The sequence below is a fragment of the Mustela lutreola genome, chromosome 13, assembly GCF_030435805.1.
Source record: "Mustela lutreola isolate mMusLut2 chromosome 13, mMusLut2.pri, whole genome shotgun sequence".
Lineage (NCBI taxonomy): Eukaryota > Metazoa > Chordata > Mammalia > Carnivora > Mustelidae > Mustela > Mustela lutreola.
The window spans coordinates 11752702-11768104 of record NC_081302.1 but is presented as its reverse complement, the minus strand read 5'-3'; the positions used below and the strand labels follow the sequence as shown (position 1 = coordinate 11768104).

General features: G+C 44.5%; 1 protein-coding gene and 2 long non-coding RNA genes across 22 annotated transcripts in view; 1 reads left to right on the top strand and 2 right to left on the bottom strand.

The window, feature by feature from the left end:
• LOC131813730 (uncharacterized) overlaps nucleotides 1-2780 on the bottom strand; it is a 48605-nt gene extending 45825 nt beyond the window's left edge. For 9 of the 16 annotated variants that reach the window (XR_009346912.1, XR_009346915.1, XR_009346910.1 and 6 more), the window contains exon 1: nucleotides 955-1812. This is a non-coding gene — a long non-coding RNA (uncharacterized LOC131813730). The other 7 variants (XR_009346913.1, XR_009346916.1, XR_009346905.1 and 4 more) reach the window with 5 other exon arrangements.
• Nucleotides 2781-2787: 7 nt separating this feature from the next.
• On the bottom strand, nucleotides 2788-11178 carry LOC131813731 (uncharacterized). 4 transcript variants are annotated; one of them, XR_009346922.1, is made up of 6 exons: nucleotides 10911-11178; nucleotides 10019-10108; nucleotides 9373-9506; nucleotides 9034-9138; nucleotides 7519-7614; nucleotides 2788-2900 (listed from the first exon to the last, which is right to left on the bottom strand). It is a non-coding gene; the product is annotated as an uncharacterized LOC131813731 (long non-coding RNA). The 4 variants fall into 4 exon arrangements; XR_009346923.1 differs by lacking the exon at nucleotides 10019-10108 and having other exon boundaries at nucleotides 9373-9525; XR_009346920.1 differs by lacking the exon at nucleotides 10019-10108.
• Nucleotides 10491-15403, top strand: part of UBAC2 (UBA domain containing 2) — a 174475-nt gene continuing 169562 nt past the window's right edge. For both annotated transcript variants that reach the window (XM_059144178.1, XM_059144177.1), the window contains exon 1: nucleotides 10491-10650. In XM_059144178.1, coding sequence (XP_059000161.1) covers nucleotides 10620-10650 — 31 coding nt within the window. In that variant the 5' untranslated portion in view covers nucleotides 10491-10619. The remainder of the gene's footprint in view (nucleotides 10651-15403) is intronic.

Genomic DNA, 15403 nt, shown 5'->3' with positions numbered 1-15403 from the left:
TACCATCTTTCCCTCTTCACAGACGAGGAAAGGGAGCGAAAGGGGCCTGTCCGGGCATCTACAGGTAGTTGAGAATGGAACTAGGATTTGAATCCAGGCTCGGGCTCTCACGTAATTCCGGCTCTCCCAAGAGTCTTACTTGAAGTATGGCAAGGTGCCATAAAAAACACAGGAAATATAACTACCTCTATTTTATGTACATACTTGTGTTCACATTTCACAGCAGTAACATGTGACGTCTGGTAAAAGTATACAGATCATTTCTTTTAAATACAATTGTTGCTTAGAGGCCCCAATCTTTTCATATTTGGTATGATGGACTGTTAGGCTGGCATTTATATGAACTACCAGGAATAAAAGTTATTCTGTTCTTAATGAGCATGGAGTAATTTTTTAAATGATAACACTTTATCTTAAGAAATCAGGTGGATTGTTTTCCTTATCCATGCAGCTCAGTGGTTTATCAGCCGATTGTGTTAGAAGCTCTTTTCCTTTCCTTTAGGAAGTCTGCAATAAGAGATTAGGCCTCATCAGTTATCATCACAAATATGTCACGATCATTATTTGATGCCTCTATTTTGTATGTGGATTCTCATATACCATTTAAACTTCATGGTGGTTGGGCGCCTGGGTGGCTCAGTGGGTTAAGCCGCTGCCTTCGGCTCAGGTCATGATCTCAGGGTCCTGGGATCGAGTCCCGCATCGGGCTCTCTGCTCAGCAGGGAGCCTGCTTCCTCCTCTTTCTCTCTCTCTCTCTGCCTGCCTCTCTGCCTACTTGTGATCTCTATCTGTCAAATAAATAAATAAAATCTTTAAAAAAAAAACTTTAAACTTCATGGTGTAAGAACACATGGAAAATTGGAGAGAATTAAAAAAAAACAATCAAAGGGTTGAAAAGTTACTGGAAATATTTAGTCTGGAGAAAAGAAGGCTCAAGGTGTTTGAAAAACTCACTTCTGGGATGAATAACACATCAGGAAGATCCTGAACAGATGTTCGAGTCATCTGGTGGCTGGTGGAGCAGGTTTGGTTGCGGATACTACGCAGATCAACTGTAATGGAGTAAAGGAGAGGTATCAGCACCAGAGATCAGGATTGTAACCTACAATAGGCATGTTTTCAGGGGAAGAACAGAAGAGCACCAAGTCAGGGTCTATTAAAGGACACTCAGTGAGACGAACATGGGATTCTAGGGACTATCCAAAATTAGTATCAGGATCCCACCACTTCTACGAGTGTTCCTTCCTCCTCGGAGTCAGGCTTGCTCACTCAGGGTCCATCTGAGTCCAAGCTGGTCGGCATGTTTGCAGAGGTAGAACCTCCTTGGCCTGCACATGAGGACAGACTACTATCTGCTGGCTCAGGAAACTGAGGTTGTTATTCTTTCATATCTTTTTGGCCCCTGGTGGGGTGCTCACTGCTGATGAATCCCTTATAAATAAATATTCCAATCCCATAGTTATGTCCAGAAGGACATAAATAATTGCCAAATCAGAACAATCACCTCACTTTAACCTTTGAACCAACCCCAGTTCCTATACGGACATAATTGCACTGAAACAACATAAAGAGGAATGTTAAATCCCCTTGTTTATGTGGTTCTACAGCAGAGTTTCTGAAACTTCCCTAGAACTTAACTTATCTTTTTTTTTTTTTTTTTTAAGTTTATTGATTGTTTTTAGTCATGTCTACACCCAGTGTGGGGCTTGAACTCACGACCCCAAGTTCAAGCATAGCATGCTTTTCCGACTGAGCCAGCCAAAGGTGCCCTAGAACACAATTTATCTTGTAGTGGTTTCGGAAATCCTTTGTCTATACTTACATGTAGATGTTGGATAGCTGAACAATCTGAAGCCCATCCAGTTGTCAGAAAGAGAGGGAAGCAGCAAGGATGGCCTGATGCTGCCTTTCCCTCATTCCCCTCATTCAATTGAATATATATATCTAGGAGGCCTACTGTGTGCCAATCACTGTGCTAAGCCTCGGGGAAACAAAGATGAAAGACAGGTCCTGCTTGCAGTTGTGTGGAGGAAACAGGCAATTAGACAATGACCTACAAGTAGAGTGGACTCACGTTGATAAAGGAATGCAATGTACAACGTGCAAAATGAGCCCAGTGGTGTGGAGTTCAGCTGCCATCACAGAGCAATAGACCTGAACTTCTCAGGTTTCTTTCAGAATTGGTTTGAGTGACTGGACCACAGATTCATCTACAGAGGAAGTATGAAGTGAGTCATGACCGTGAAAGAGATTGGTACAGGGAGAAGTAGGAGGTTGGAGCAGGTGAGTGAGCGAGTGATAGTTTCTCCTTGATGCTAGGTAGACCAAAACCCACTGCCTTAACAGAGAAGTTTTAGATTTGGTGGACACAATGGGTGGGAAGATTTTACCGATGCAGTTTTTGGTTCCTATCTTATCATGTACATGACATAGGATCAAAGAAATTGTCACCTTTGGGACAGTGGGGTTCCTATAAACAACACCATTAATCAAGTCCCTATGGTTGCTGGGCAGAAGTAAAAATCTCAACATAGATTTAACCTAGGTAGAAATTAAGAAAATGCAAAGGGAAACAGGTGAATGGCAGATAGAAGAGGAACTTTTAAAATATGAATTAAAGAGGAAAGCCAAGGGTCACCTAGGACTGCCATAAAAAGTACACAACCTGGGGGGCTTAAAACAATAGAACTTCCCTGCCTCACAGTCCCAGAAGCTGTCAGTCCCAAATCCAGGGATCAGCAGGGCCGTGCTCCCATGGAAACCTGGAGGGCAGGACTGTTTCTTGCCTTTTCCAGCTTCTGGTATTTGCTGGCCATCCCTGGTGTTCCTTGGCTGGTGGGGACAGCACTGTGATTTCCGCTTCCGTTGTCACAGCGTGATGTCCCTGGATCTGTAAGAGTCTAAGAGAGCAGTTATATGGAATTAGCTCCTACCCTACTCCATAATGACCTCATCATAACCAGTTATATCTGCAATGACCCTATTTGCAATGAAGGCCACATTCAGAGGCGCTGGGGGTACAATCTCAATATATATTTTTTTGGTTACACAATCCAGCTAATAACACTGAGGAGGATAAAAGAAAGCCCTGGGCTTCTTTCTCCATAAAAAATAGAAAGACTAAAGTCAGGGGTGCCTGGGTGGCTCAGTTGGTTGTGTGTCTGCCTTTGGCTCAGGTCATGATCTTGGAGTCTTGGGACTGAACCCCATTTGGGGGCTCCCTGCTCAGCGGGGAATCTGCTTCTCCCTCTCTCTGCTCATGCTGTCTCTATCATCAATAACCAAAATTAAGTGGCATAGAATTGTCACATCAGTTTTCAGTACTTCACTTTGTATTTCTAGCTTATATTCTGAAATTCTGAAATATTTTCATGTGTTCTTTTTTCACTGGCTGCTGTGGTAGTGACACTCTTCCTGCGTATGCACAGTTCAATTGCATTTCTACAGATTTACAATAAAAAATACTGCCAATAATGGAAATAAGAATGATAAAAAATTTCCTATATAATATTCTCGTGATTATCTCACCATGGAAAAAGGAGAAATAAAAGATCAAATGGGTGCCTTTTGCTTTGGAACATTATGTTGAATACATGAGTTTGAATCAGTTCGAATCAAGGTGCTACTGTTCAGCATAAACCGGCCATAAAGATGGACAAGCAAGCAAGATGAAACATTGAAGGTGATAATCTCTTACATCTCTGAGTAGGGCTTAAAAGTGAGCAGGTGAGAGATAGGCTCCCACTTTTGTTGAAACAACCCTGGGGAAGGAGATCTGTGGGTTTTCGCCTTGCTTTGATGGGCAGGAGATGTCTGGGCGGTTTGGGAAGAAGACACAGCCTGGTCAGGGGATGGAATTATGATGTTTTGCCTATCTTTCCTGTTTTGATGATGTCCTATGATCCAGCTTGCACTTTGGCAAGGATCTAGGGCAGCTACCCCGAGAGGAGTCACTTATATAGTACCAATCAGTAGCCATATCCATTAAGAGGAAGAAAATGTTGGCCCTATGAAAATGGCCCATGCTGAGACCAGAGGTGATATAGGGTAAAGGGAATTGGCGATTTGGTCTCACTTCCTTTTCCCCACTTCTAGCGGAGGCTGCTGGTGTCCCAAATATATATCCTCTCTGTCCATTCAGAGGCACAGTGACTGCATCCACCTATAGATATGTTAGCTTGTGTGGTATGTGGAAGTAAGGAGGTCAGAAGTGATGCCAGGCAGGGTGCAGGGAAGAACGAGAGGGCAGAAGGCCGCCGCAGAGCAGAGTGAAAACTAGAGCAGGACGAGCAAGTGCCTGTCTGGTATGAACAGATGGGACATGTTGTACGGACACAAGAGAAGTAACCTTAACTTAGCCTCCGAGAAAGAGCAGATGGTCTGGGTGGAGAAGATGAGGAAGTGTGACAGTCTCACAAATGTGACAGGTTCTATATGAATGATTTAAAAATACTTCCTGATGGGTAGTGATGAAGCAACAGAAAACTGATCTCCTATTCTGAAATCCCGCCACACGTTAGGGCCTCACTCCATCTCTAGAACTCAGATCCAGAGGGCCCCATGCTTTGATATGTGATGGGAAACAGAGCTGAATCAGAAAAAGAAAGAGCTCTAGAGAAATAAGGTAGTAGACTAGGGTGGGTACTGGAGGAAGACGAGAAGAAAAAGGCAAAGCAACCCTATCACTTCCTAACCTCCCCCACCATTAATTTCCATACAGAAATTTCTCAGCCCAGTTTTCTTAGGATTGTGCCACGAAAATATGAAGCCTACGGGCAGAAAGGTATCAGCCCTATGGCCCAAGACTTACTCCCCCACTACTCCCGTGGAGTCTTAGTTCCCAAATGCAGCTTTTTTTAAAAAAAAGATTTTAATTATTTATTTGAGAGATTGGGAGCATGAATAAGGGGGAGGGGTAGAGGGGAGAGGGAGAGGGAGAAGCAGGCTCCCCACTGAGCAAGGAGCCAAATGCGGGCTCCATCCCAGCACCCTGGGATCTTGACCTGAGCCAAAGGCAGATGCTCCACCCACTAAGCCACCCAGGCACTCCCCTGACCTCCAGATGCAGCTCTTGCTCTGCATACAGTCTTGCTCTGCTCACTCACAGGGGTGGGCTACAAGTGTGGACAAATTGCTCACGGGTGGCCCTCTGGGACCAATGGGAGTCGTGGAGAAAGACACCGACCCCTGCCCGCCCGCCCCTCCAGTGGGATGACTTGTGGGCACAGGCTCCATGTGCTCACAGTGCTAATCTGTTTGATAACTCACCTCCGTTGGCTTCCGCCCCTCCTTTCCCTGTCTCATTCCCCATTCTCTCACTGGTCTTTCCTAGGACAGCTTCCAGATAACTTGAAACTTTGTCCCAAAGTCTGCCTTGGGTGAGACCCAAGCTAAAACAGATGGGGATCATCTGAAATATTTTTTTAATTAATTGATGAAACTTACTGAGGTTCTAATTCTATTAAAAGAAATCTCAAATGTTGTTACATTTTGTTGCTTCTGCAGGAATTGTTCCACTGCACTGAAACCCTTTCCATCTAAATATGCAGTTGGGAACTCTCTGATATAATAATGTTAAAGAAGGATGTTCCCCCTAAATCACGTTTTAGTTCAATTAACATTTCCTGCAAATTGGCTAATATGCAGCATCATTTCTAAGTGGATAAATCACCTAAATTGATATTAAAAATCCACACTGATCTCTAGACTTAACCGTTCTATGTTTTTAAATAGCATGAACATTAGCAATACAGTCCCAGACCAGTCTTTTAGACCTACCTGGTCTTATCCGCTACGGATACAGGAACTGTGAAAATTCTGGGCAAGAAAGCATCTCTTAAAATGACCTACATTTGTTGAAAAATGATACTTCCTTCTTCTTTAGTAATCTTAATCTTATTGACTTGTAGTTTAAAGGCTTCATTTAAACATTTCTGGTACATATGATATCTATGTCAAATCACTTTGTAATATTCCAATATCAGTATTTCTCATTGATTGAAACAAAAATTGCATGTTAGTATCAAAGAACAAAGTATTTTAAAGCAATTTTCTCTCTGAAGTTTCTACCTTTGCCAACTCTGTGTCTCTATATAATATTCACTTAATCTTGGCGGATTGGATTGGATTGGATTGGTCCTTGTTCATTCATGTAAATGAATTGGAAAAAAAAACTATGCTGTGCATATGGACACTTTCAAATATTCAATGGAGTATTCTCAACACCTTTTCTTTTCTTTCTTTTTTTTTTTTTTAAGATTTTATTTATTTATTTGACACAGAGAGATCATAAGTAGGCAGAGAGGCAGGCAGAGAGAGAGGGAAGCAGGCTCCCCACTGAGCAGAGAGCCAGAGGCAGGGTCTCAACACCTTTTCTTAATATTCACATTATATATAGTATTTTTTATAATAAGGGCTAGGTTTATACATCTTTTTTAAAGATACAGAATCACTAAGTGCATCGTTCCCACGTGTAAATTGGGACTGGTGACTTCAAAGAGACAAGCAGAGCTGTTGCATGTGGAATGGTGTTTTGAATTGGTGAAAAACTCTTGATTAAGTTCCAAATAACAACTGAAACAGTAACTTGTTGCATTCCTGGCAAATTCAGCATGAATTAAAACTCTGCCAGGCACATGTTTACATGTAAAATGAAATTGGTTCTAGATTCAGAAAGATACAAATAGACTTTTACCTACCTAAGAAATATGAGGTTGGAGAGTAAAACACAAGTTAGAAAAGAGAACAATTAAATTTTTTTTGGTAAAAGGATTGCATCTGGCATTTACCGGACACCACGCAGGCTCTTCCAATTCATTGTGACAACCCAAAATACACTTAACAGGTTTCCAAAATGCTCCATGCTCAGTAGACATCTATAATGAGTATTACTGAATCAGTAAAAAGATGCAAGTACTCTAAAAAAAACCCTCCAGACCTATTTCTTCACAACTATTAGTTTCGTAGATATTATATGCTAAAAATGCATTTGATGCAGTGTAAAGGCTACTTTACCCAAGGACTGACCATCAACCCTAGTCATTATCTACTGATTCCTCCAAAAGGTTGCTGACTACAATCCCTGCTAATTTGGAAAGGGGGTCCTCAGCCAGAATATAAAAACAGGATGTGGTTTACAAGGTAAAGGTATAATAGCTGTCATATGATCAGAACTTGGTACTTTGGAAGTCTGTGGTTCTTAATTTGGTTGTGGTTGGCCCCCTCTACTGTTAGTATTCTTTAGGAAAAATTCTTTCTAGCTCTGCTCTACGAAAAAAACATGGTGCTAAAGGCAAGCTGAAATCTACAGGAAAAGCTGTGTCAGGGATGCTCGGTCAGCAACCTTCCTCCAGGACTCCTCTGGAGATCTGCTTTCTAATGCTAAAACCTTAGAGATGCTATGTTTTATTTTAGGAAAGGAAGACAATGTTTTCACACCAATAGACTCAAAATGGGTAGGATACAACATCTGGTAAGACACATTCCCTGCCCTCTACGGGCTTACTCTTTCAAACTTACCACTACTACCCCAATGTAGAAAGCAGATTCAGCAAGACATGGGAAGGCAAATGATGATTCCTAGTAACTGACAGAATTAGCTCTCCAAAATACAATCTAGAGAAGAGACAAGGTAGAAAGACAGGCAAGGACTTTAGAAATGATAAACACTGAGCATTCTGGGATTGTGTGATAACCGTTGGCTAAATCACACAAGTATAGGAGTTCTCATCCTTACGCTATTGAAATTTAAAATTTTTAATTTAAAAAAATTTTTTAAAGTAGGCTCTACACTGGGATTGAATGTGGGGCTTGAACTCACAACCCTGAGATCAAGACCTGAGCTGAGATCAAGCGTCAGATATGTAACCCAATGGGCCACTCGGATGCACAGGAGAAGTCTTCACTATGGGAGGCAGCCCTGTGTATTGTAGGATGTTTACCAGCATCCCATCTGCCCATTAGATGCCATTAGTGGGCCCCTCTCATAACTGTAACACCAAAAATGTCTCCAAATATTGGCAAGTGTCCTCTGGAGTCCCCAAACTGCCCCCTGTTGAGAATCACTGCACTAGTGCTTCTCAGACTTTTGCATACAAATCACCTGAGGGTCTTGCTAAATGCTGCTTTAGTAAGTCTGGGAATAGGGCCTGGCACTTTCTAGTTCAAACAAGATCCCAGATGAAGCTGATGCTGCCCATGCAAGGACAATACTTGCTTCTTACAAGACAAACCTACAGCTTTCTACCAGTTGATATGTCCAGGTTCCGAGTGCAGAGTACACTCAAGGCACAGATCCCTGAAAATACTCTCGAGCAAGGACTGCATACCGTATTAAGTTACTGTGCATTTAGTTAAGAATGTTGCAGAACTGAATATAAATAAGTGAATGTTTTTTTTTTTTTTTTGTCTTTGTTTTTCTAAACTTCAAAGTGCTTTATCTCCTATTTCAGCAGTTCTCCAACATTTTATCTTGGGATTTCTTTAGCATTCTTAAAGATAATCGAGAACTATGAGAGCTTTTGCTAACATGAGTTATATCTATTAGAAACATTAGAAATTAATTAAGAGACGGAAAAATTTAAAAACTGTTTGGAATTCATTTAAAAATAACAGACCCATTGCACATTAATATAATTAATATATTTTTGTGAAAAATTGCGGCACATTCTCAAGCAAAAAATTATGGAGGAAAATAAAATTATTGCACATTTTTTTGCAAATGTCTAAGATCTGGCTTTATAGAAGACAGCTGGATCCTCCTATTGGCTTCTGCTTTCAGTCTGTTGTGATACATTGCTTTGATTGAAATACAGGAAGAAAATCTGGCCTCACAGGATTTTGTTGTTGGAAAAGGAAGCATTTTAATAGTCATTTCCGATAATATGGACTTTTTTCTGATACTACAGCATAACTTAACAAGCAGTAGTTTCTTAAAGATTAGTTGGAATGAGAAATCTGAGGCCCTATCAATGAGCTTTTTGTACTGTTACACTAAAACGTATTGGTTTATCTTGCAGTTTGCATTGATCTTACCCACGCATGATTTTGTAACACGATGCATTGATCAAGTGGAGAATGTTGGTTCACTAAGTTATACAGCCTTTCCAAATGCACAGACGGAAATTCCATTATATTTTCCTGAGTGAATAAGAGTAAAGAAAAATGTCTTAGGGGCGCCTGGGTGGCTCAGTGGGTTAAGCCTTGGCCTTAGGCTCAGGTCATGATCTCAGGGTCATGGGATGGAGTCCCCGCATCAGGCTCTCTGCTCAGCAGGGAGCCTCCTTTCCCCTTGCTCTCTGCCTGCCTCTCTGCCTGCTTGTGATCTGTGTCAAATAAATTAATAAAATATTTAAAAAAAGAAAAATATCTTACCACAATTATGAAAATGGTTCTGGCCTTCTGGAATCCCACTTTAGGGATAAAGTGGTGTGGGGTGGGGTAGCCGCATCTACTTTGAGAACCAGTGACCTATGTAGGCTAAGGGTTTTGTTGTCAACCAATAGCTTCTGTAAAACAAATAAAAGCCTAAGGAAAATAAGTCACTTCTGCTTTTGCCCTCTAGCAATAAATCAGTGATAAAATTCTGGGTCACTCTCATCTCTCCTTCAAGGCAGGAACTGTGTTTTATTGATCCACAAATTCCAGATTTAGCTCACTCAGTGCCTGGCCCTTACAAACACTCCAAAAGTATTTTCTTTTCAAAGTATGCCATACAGCTGTGTAGCCTGTCCTTTTCATTTAGCCTTGTAGTTGCTCAGTTTCCCCACAATACGTATTCTTTAATAACTACATAATATAAAATTAAAGTTTTCAGGCTCAAACTCATTTTAAAAAACATGACTTTGCCTTAGTAAAGATTAATCTCATTTTGCGAGGGAGAAAAAAAAATGAAATGCCTAGGTCTGCAAGGCCGCTAAGGCAGAAGTTTGGGGAGCAAGATCGCTCAGCCATAGACTCGCCACCCCTGGGATCTGACCACCTGCCGGCGCGGTGCGGAAGGGTGGGGTCCCGTGAGCACCTTTCACGGCGCCTGAGGGGATTCCGCGCGGGATCGACGCGGGAAAGGGCTGGACAGCGCAGCTCTCGACGACTGAGCGGCCTCTCGCACCTGGGGGACACCAGAACCCCAGATAGTTACTGTCAACAGTCCTCGGGGGAGCGAGCTTCGCGGGGGCTGCCCAGAAAGACTGAGCATGCGTGGAACGCGCCGGGCGTCCCGTCTGGGGAGAGGGTAGAGGTCACCCGGAATGCCCCCCACGCCGGCACTCCCGAGGAATCAGCTGCCACGCCGACTCCACAGGAGTTATACTCCCGCTCCTCCCACGAAGTCCCCCCGTTGCTTTTCTAAAGGGGACCCGCAGCAGTCGGCAAAACCCGGACAGACGGACCCCTCCGACTGAGGACCGACTTCCCTTCCCAGGCAGGAAGGGAGGGGGCGGGCGGGCGGAGCGGCGCGTCCCCTGGGCTGCGCATGCGCCGCTCGCAAGCAGCCCCTGGAGTAGAATCCAGTTGCCGGATTCGCCGCCACGCCGGGAGTGCGCCTGCGCGGTCGCCGGGTCCCTCCACCTCCACTTCCCCTCCCCCTGTCCCCCCGCGGGGGCTCCGGGTCCGGCGGGACCATGTTCACCAGCACCGGCTCCAGTGGGCTTTGTGAGTACCGGCTGCCGCCATCCTGGCTGTTCCCTACGCGCGACCCTGGGCACCTCTTTGAGAAGCCTGGGGGCAAAGGGGACCCTCGGGGTTGCAGGAGGTTTGGGGGCCGACCCTCCATGCCCGCGCCCATATCTTAGGGGTTCCTTCCCGTGAGGGGCAGCGGACACTCCCCCACCTCAGCCTGGAGGGGCAAGTGCGGACTGAGTCCCGCCGTCAGCCCCGGCCCCCCACCTATGAACCCCAGGTGCGATGCTCACGTGTTCCAGGGGCTGCTGCAGGCAGGCTGGACAGTTAGGGTCGGGCTGGGTGTCCCGGTGTTCTCCGGGCTCGAACCCTTGTGTTCAGCGGCGCGTGTGCCAGGCAGAAAGAAGGGGCTGTCCTGGAGGAGCAGATGCTGGAAGCCTGCCCCCTTCCCAGTCACCTTGCTCCATTTAGGCTACAGAGGGACCGAACTGGCTCTCCCCCAGATGCAAATTTCCAACCTCTGTCTCGGGAACTGACCCCTCAGGTTTGCTTAGATTTCTTTCCTCCTCCATCTCCTTTAAGAGTTTTCAGACAAACACAAACTGATGAAAGTACATTAAAGTGGAAGGAAGTTAAGTCGTTTGGCAGGAAAGTGCGGACATTGCTGCTGGATGTTGCCGTCATCTTGCACTCGAATGTCAGTGGTGGTCAGCAGGTAGAGGGAAAAGAAATATATCTAGCCTTGAGGACAATTTTATTTTTTTCCCTGAAATTTTTCAGTTGACTCTTGGTAAGGTGGCCTGTGTGTTAAGTAAACAGCAGTGAGGTTCGGCACTGGGACAGCAACAGTGAACTGTTTTGAACAGCATAATTTACAGTTGCTTGTCCCTGTTAGTACTTCCTGTCTCTCCACATGAGAACTTAATCATGCCCAGGTATGGAAGCAGTTGACATTTCCAAATACTAAAGATCTACCGTTATTGTTAGAAGCCTTTTCCGAGAATACAGGTCTTAGGCTGAGGGTGAGTATCAGAGACACAGGCATAATTTTAAATCTTCCTCACTCTCAGGTTTTGGAGTGGGTTGAATATTTATGATTTCCCTTGTTTCATAATTAATTCGATTCACTCATTGGCCTTAGAGTAGGTTATAGCTACTGGCTAGTTAATCTTCTCCAGACTACCCTTTGCATAAAGAACATAGGACTGTTGGCACTGCTGGTCAAGAAGGTGGTGTGATTTTCTTGGGATCATGCAGTGACCCCTACACTGGTGGATATAAAATTAATAGTTGAATATTCCATTTTAGTTATTTCAGCCTTTTGAACTATCCTTCCCTCTGACCAAAATACATGAAAAAATTTAAAAGGTTACTCTACTGCATTACTAGGTTACTGGTTACTGTAGTAGTCATTGTGTTGGCAAAGTTTATTCTGCTTTGATACATGGTGACGCTGGGGAAGGTCAGACTTGATCACCTAAGGCACAGGGTTGATGAGTACTGAGTTCTAGGAACCGAACTCCTGCCCAGGGAGAGGCGTAGGCCAAGGCTTCTCCTCAGCTGCCTTGACCTATTTCTGAAATAAGTGTATCCTCAGGGTAAGACTTGATGGGATGGCCATTCCTCAGAAGGCCATGTCTCATGCACTCATTTAACAAACATTTTGAGCATCTGTTATGGGCTAGAAACTGCTAGTTGCTGGGATTTCAATGTTGAACCAGTCTCGGTCCCTTGTATTCCTTTAGGGGATGTTGGGCAGTTTTTCCAGGACTGGTCTTTGGCCAGACTGGGTGTGAGCAATCATCTGCTTTAAAATTTTTCCTGGCAAGGCTGTCCAGTGAGAGGGAGTGATTTTATTTAGCAAGTTGTGTGGCTCTTTGGTAAGTCAAAGTTCTGATTTTGAGTGAGTATCCCTGGAAGGATAATCTGCCTGCCCGTGACCCTGTGGATGATGAACGAACATTGTCTTTTCAAGGGAAAGAGTCCCTGCCCTTTCCTACCTCCTGCATATGTCCCTCGTTATGTGACTGGTAGATAATGGTGTTTTAGTGTTACATTTGCCTTCCTCTCAGTTATTTATTCAACAGGTGTCTATTGGGTACCCATGTAGGCCCCACACTGTTTGTGTACAGAGGATGAGGAGGTAAACCAGGTAAAGGAAACCAGCATCAAGTAATTAACAGAGTGATTTCCCATAGTGATGAGAGTCCTGAAGACAGTACGAGCATAATGGTTTGGAGATTGAGGTTATGGGGGTGCCTGCTTCAGCAAGTGTGGTCAGGAAGATATCTGGGAACATGACACTTGAGCTGAGACCCAGGTGGTGTCAAGGACCCAGCCACATCAGAGTTTGTTGAAAAATGTACATTTTGCAGAAAGGGAACAGCAAGGCAAGCACAAAGACTGAAACAGACAAAGCAGTGCATTTTCAAAGCACTGAAGAAAGCTGGGGCTGCCAGGGCATTAAATCACGGATAGGGTGTTTGTGACTATGTCTTTGAAACTGTATTGCTATCTATCTAGTCATGTAATTATGGCTTGATAAAAGTGTATGGGAAACATATTCAGGACTTATTTTAGATTGCTTATAGACCAGTGCATCATTTAATTATGTGTTAAGTAATAGATGTATCATTTATTATACTTACTATAAGTTTTTCCCATTACTTAGTCACTTCACAGTATATTCACTCTGTAACAATAGACTTAACCAACATTAATTGTATGTCTAATGTATTCCAGGTTTAGTTCCCACCCTCAAGTTCATTGTCTAGTGGGGAAATATTTTAAAAAAGAAATGAAACTACTTGTCTGCCTGGTGCTGTGGGTTTATTGATGGGGTGTGGGCTGGTTAAGGGAGAGGCACAGTTGTTGGTGCAGGTGATATCTGAGCTGATTTTTGAGGGATAAGTAAGAGTTTGTCAGGCATGCAAGTGGGGAGAGGCCCTCAAAGAGCAACAGAGCCTGGGCAGGCCTGGAAAAGAGGCAGGAGGTGGTGAATTAGAGTATTGTTAGTAATGGCTGGACTGAGCAGTTTAAGAAGTGTGTGGTGAAATCATCCACCTGAAGAGGGAGAAGAGGAGGAGCTAGGGGAGAAGGTAGAGGAATGGCTGAGGTTCCTCCTCTTCAGGAACACAGATAGGAATGAATGATAGACCAAAGTCCAGAGAAGCAGGAGGAGGTAATGATCTAGAGCACTAAGGAATGCTTTATGGTGCTGGGGGAAGGAAGACTGGGCGGGGGTTGTTATTGGTGGTGGTGACAGCAGTGTTTCCAAATGCTGCCCGAATCCTAGCTAGAAAAAAAAAATCAACCATGGAACTTTCTGAATGTCCATATTCCCAGGTCCCATCCCCAGACAGACTGATTGAGAAGGGCTAATGTGGGCATCAGAAATCTGAATTTTTAAAGCATCCCCAGGAGATTCTAAGGGACAGAGAAATTTACATCAAAACAAGAGGGTGGCTGGCAGAAGGGGCAGAGTGAATAGAGTCCAGCGGGAGATGCTTAAGGCTCCAGCTAAGGTAGTAGCAGTGAGAATGAACAGGATAGAGAAGAAAGAGTCTAAAGATGTGTGAGTAGGTAGGTCGTGTCCATAAAACTTGTTGAGGGACGCCTGGGTGGCTCAAGCGGTAGAGCGTCTGCCTTCAGCTCAGGTCATGATCCCAGGCTCTTGGGATCGAGTCCCTCAGCCGGGGACCTGCTTCTCCCCCTCCCTCTGCTGTTCCCCCTGCTTATACTCTCTCTCTGCCAAATAAAAAAATAAATAAAAACTTAGAAAAATAACCATAAATAAAACTTGTTGGATTTGAGGGATGAAGAAGGGTTGAAGGTGGCTCTGGATGGACAGATGGTGTTACCATTCGTTAGGGTCGGGGAATGCAGAAAAGGGGGAGCTCGTTGTGGGGGAAAGACAAGTTCAGCATTTGCCACATTTAATGTGTCCAGTTAGAGATACCAGGGGGGCATTTGGCGAGAGGGCGCTGACCAGATGTGGGTGGTTAGGTGGGAGCTCTGCCCTGGATATGAGTCAGGGTGCTGGAAGCAGTGAGTGGAGTTAGGAGGCTGAGGACAGGAGCTCAGGCAAGTCTAGCAACTGAGGGGTGATAGGGAAGGAGGAGACTGCAGAGTAGGCAGAGATGGGTATTTCCTTGGGAGAAACCTGTCTTATTCTCTCAGTTCAATTAGATTTGCCCTCTTTTGTTGTACATCAACTTTTGAGCTTCTCACCACGGTGGCTCTGATCGCCACAGTGTCCATTCCCGCTGTCTCCAGTTTATAGCCCATTTCTGGCATCTTCCATGTCAAGTCGGGAGCCCCTAGCTAATTACTGGAGTTACAGTCTCATCGAGACTCTCAGAACCTGGTTCTGCTGTCCTGCTACAGTCATCTGACGAAGCCCCAAGCTGGTGTTCACGTGTGACACCTGATCTGAGTCCTTGGATTCCGTCATCTCCCTGAGCTCCTCGCCTGCCATCCCCATCCTCAAGACTGGTCCTGGCCTCTGCCCATCTCACTCTTCATGCACGCCCCCAGTAAGGGCTGTCACTTGTTTATAGCCACATGTTTACCGTTGTCAGTGACTTCCCATTGTAGGTGATGGTTGAGCTGAGTTTTGAGGGATGACATCGTAAGAGTTGGTCGGGCATACAAACTCGGTTCCCTTCTCTTTCCCCAAGCGAAAAGAGTGAAGCACTCGTCTAGCTGAAGCCCACCCTCCCTCTCTTCTTGACTCACTCTCCGCTGCCTTTTGTAGCACCACTCTCTTCTTCATCCTCTCCGAGAG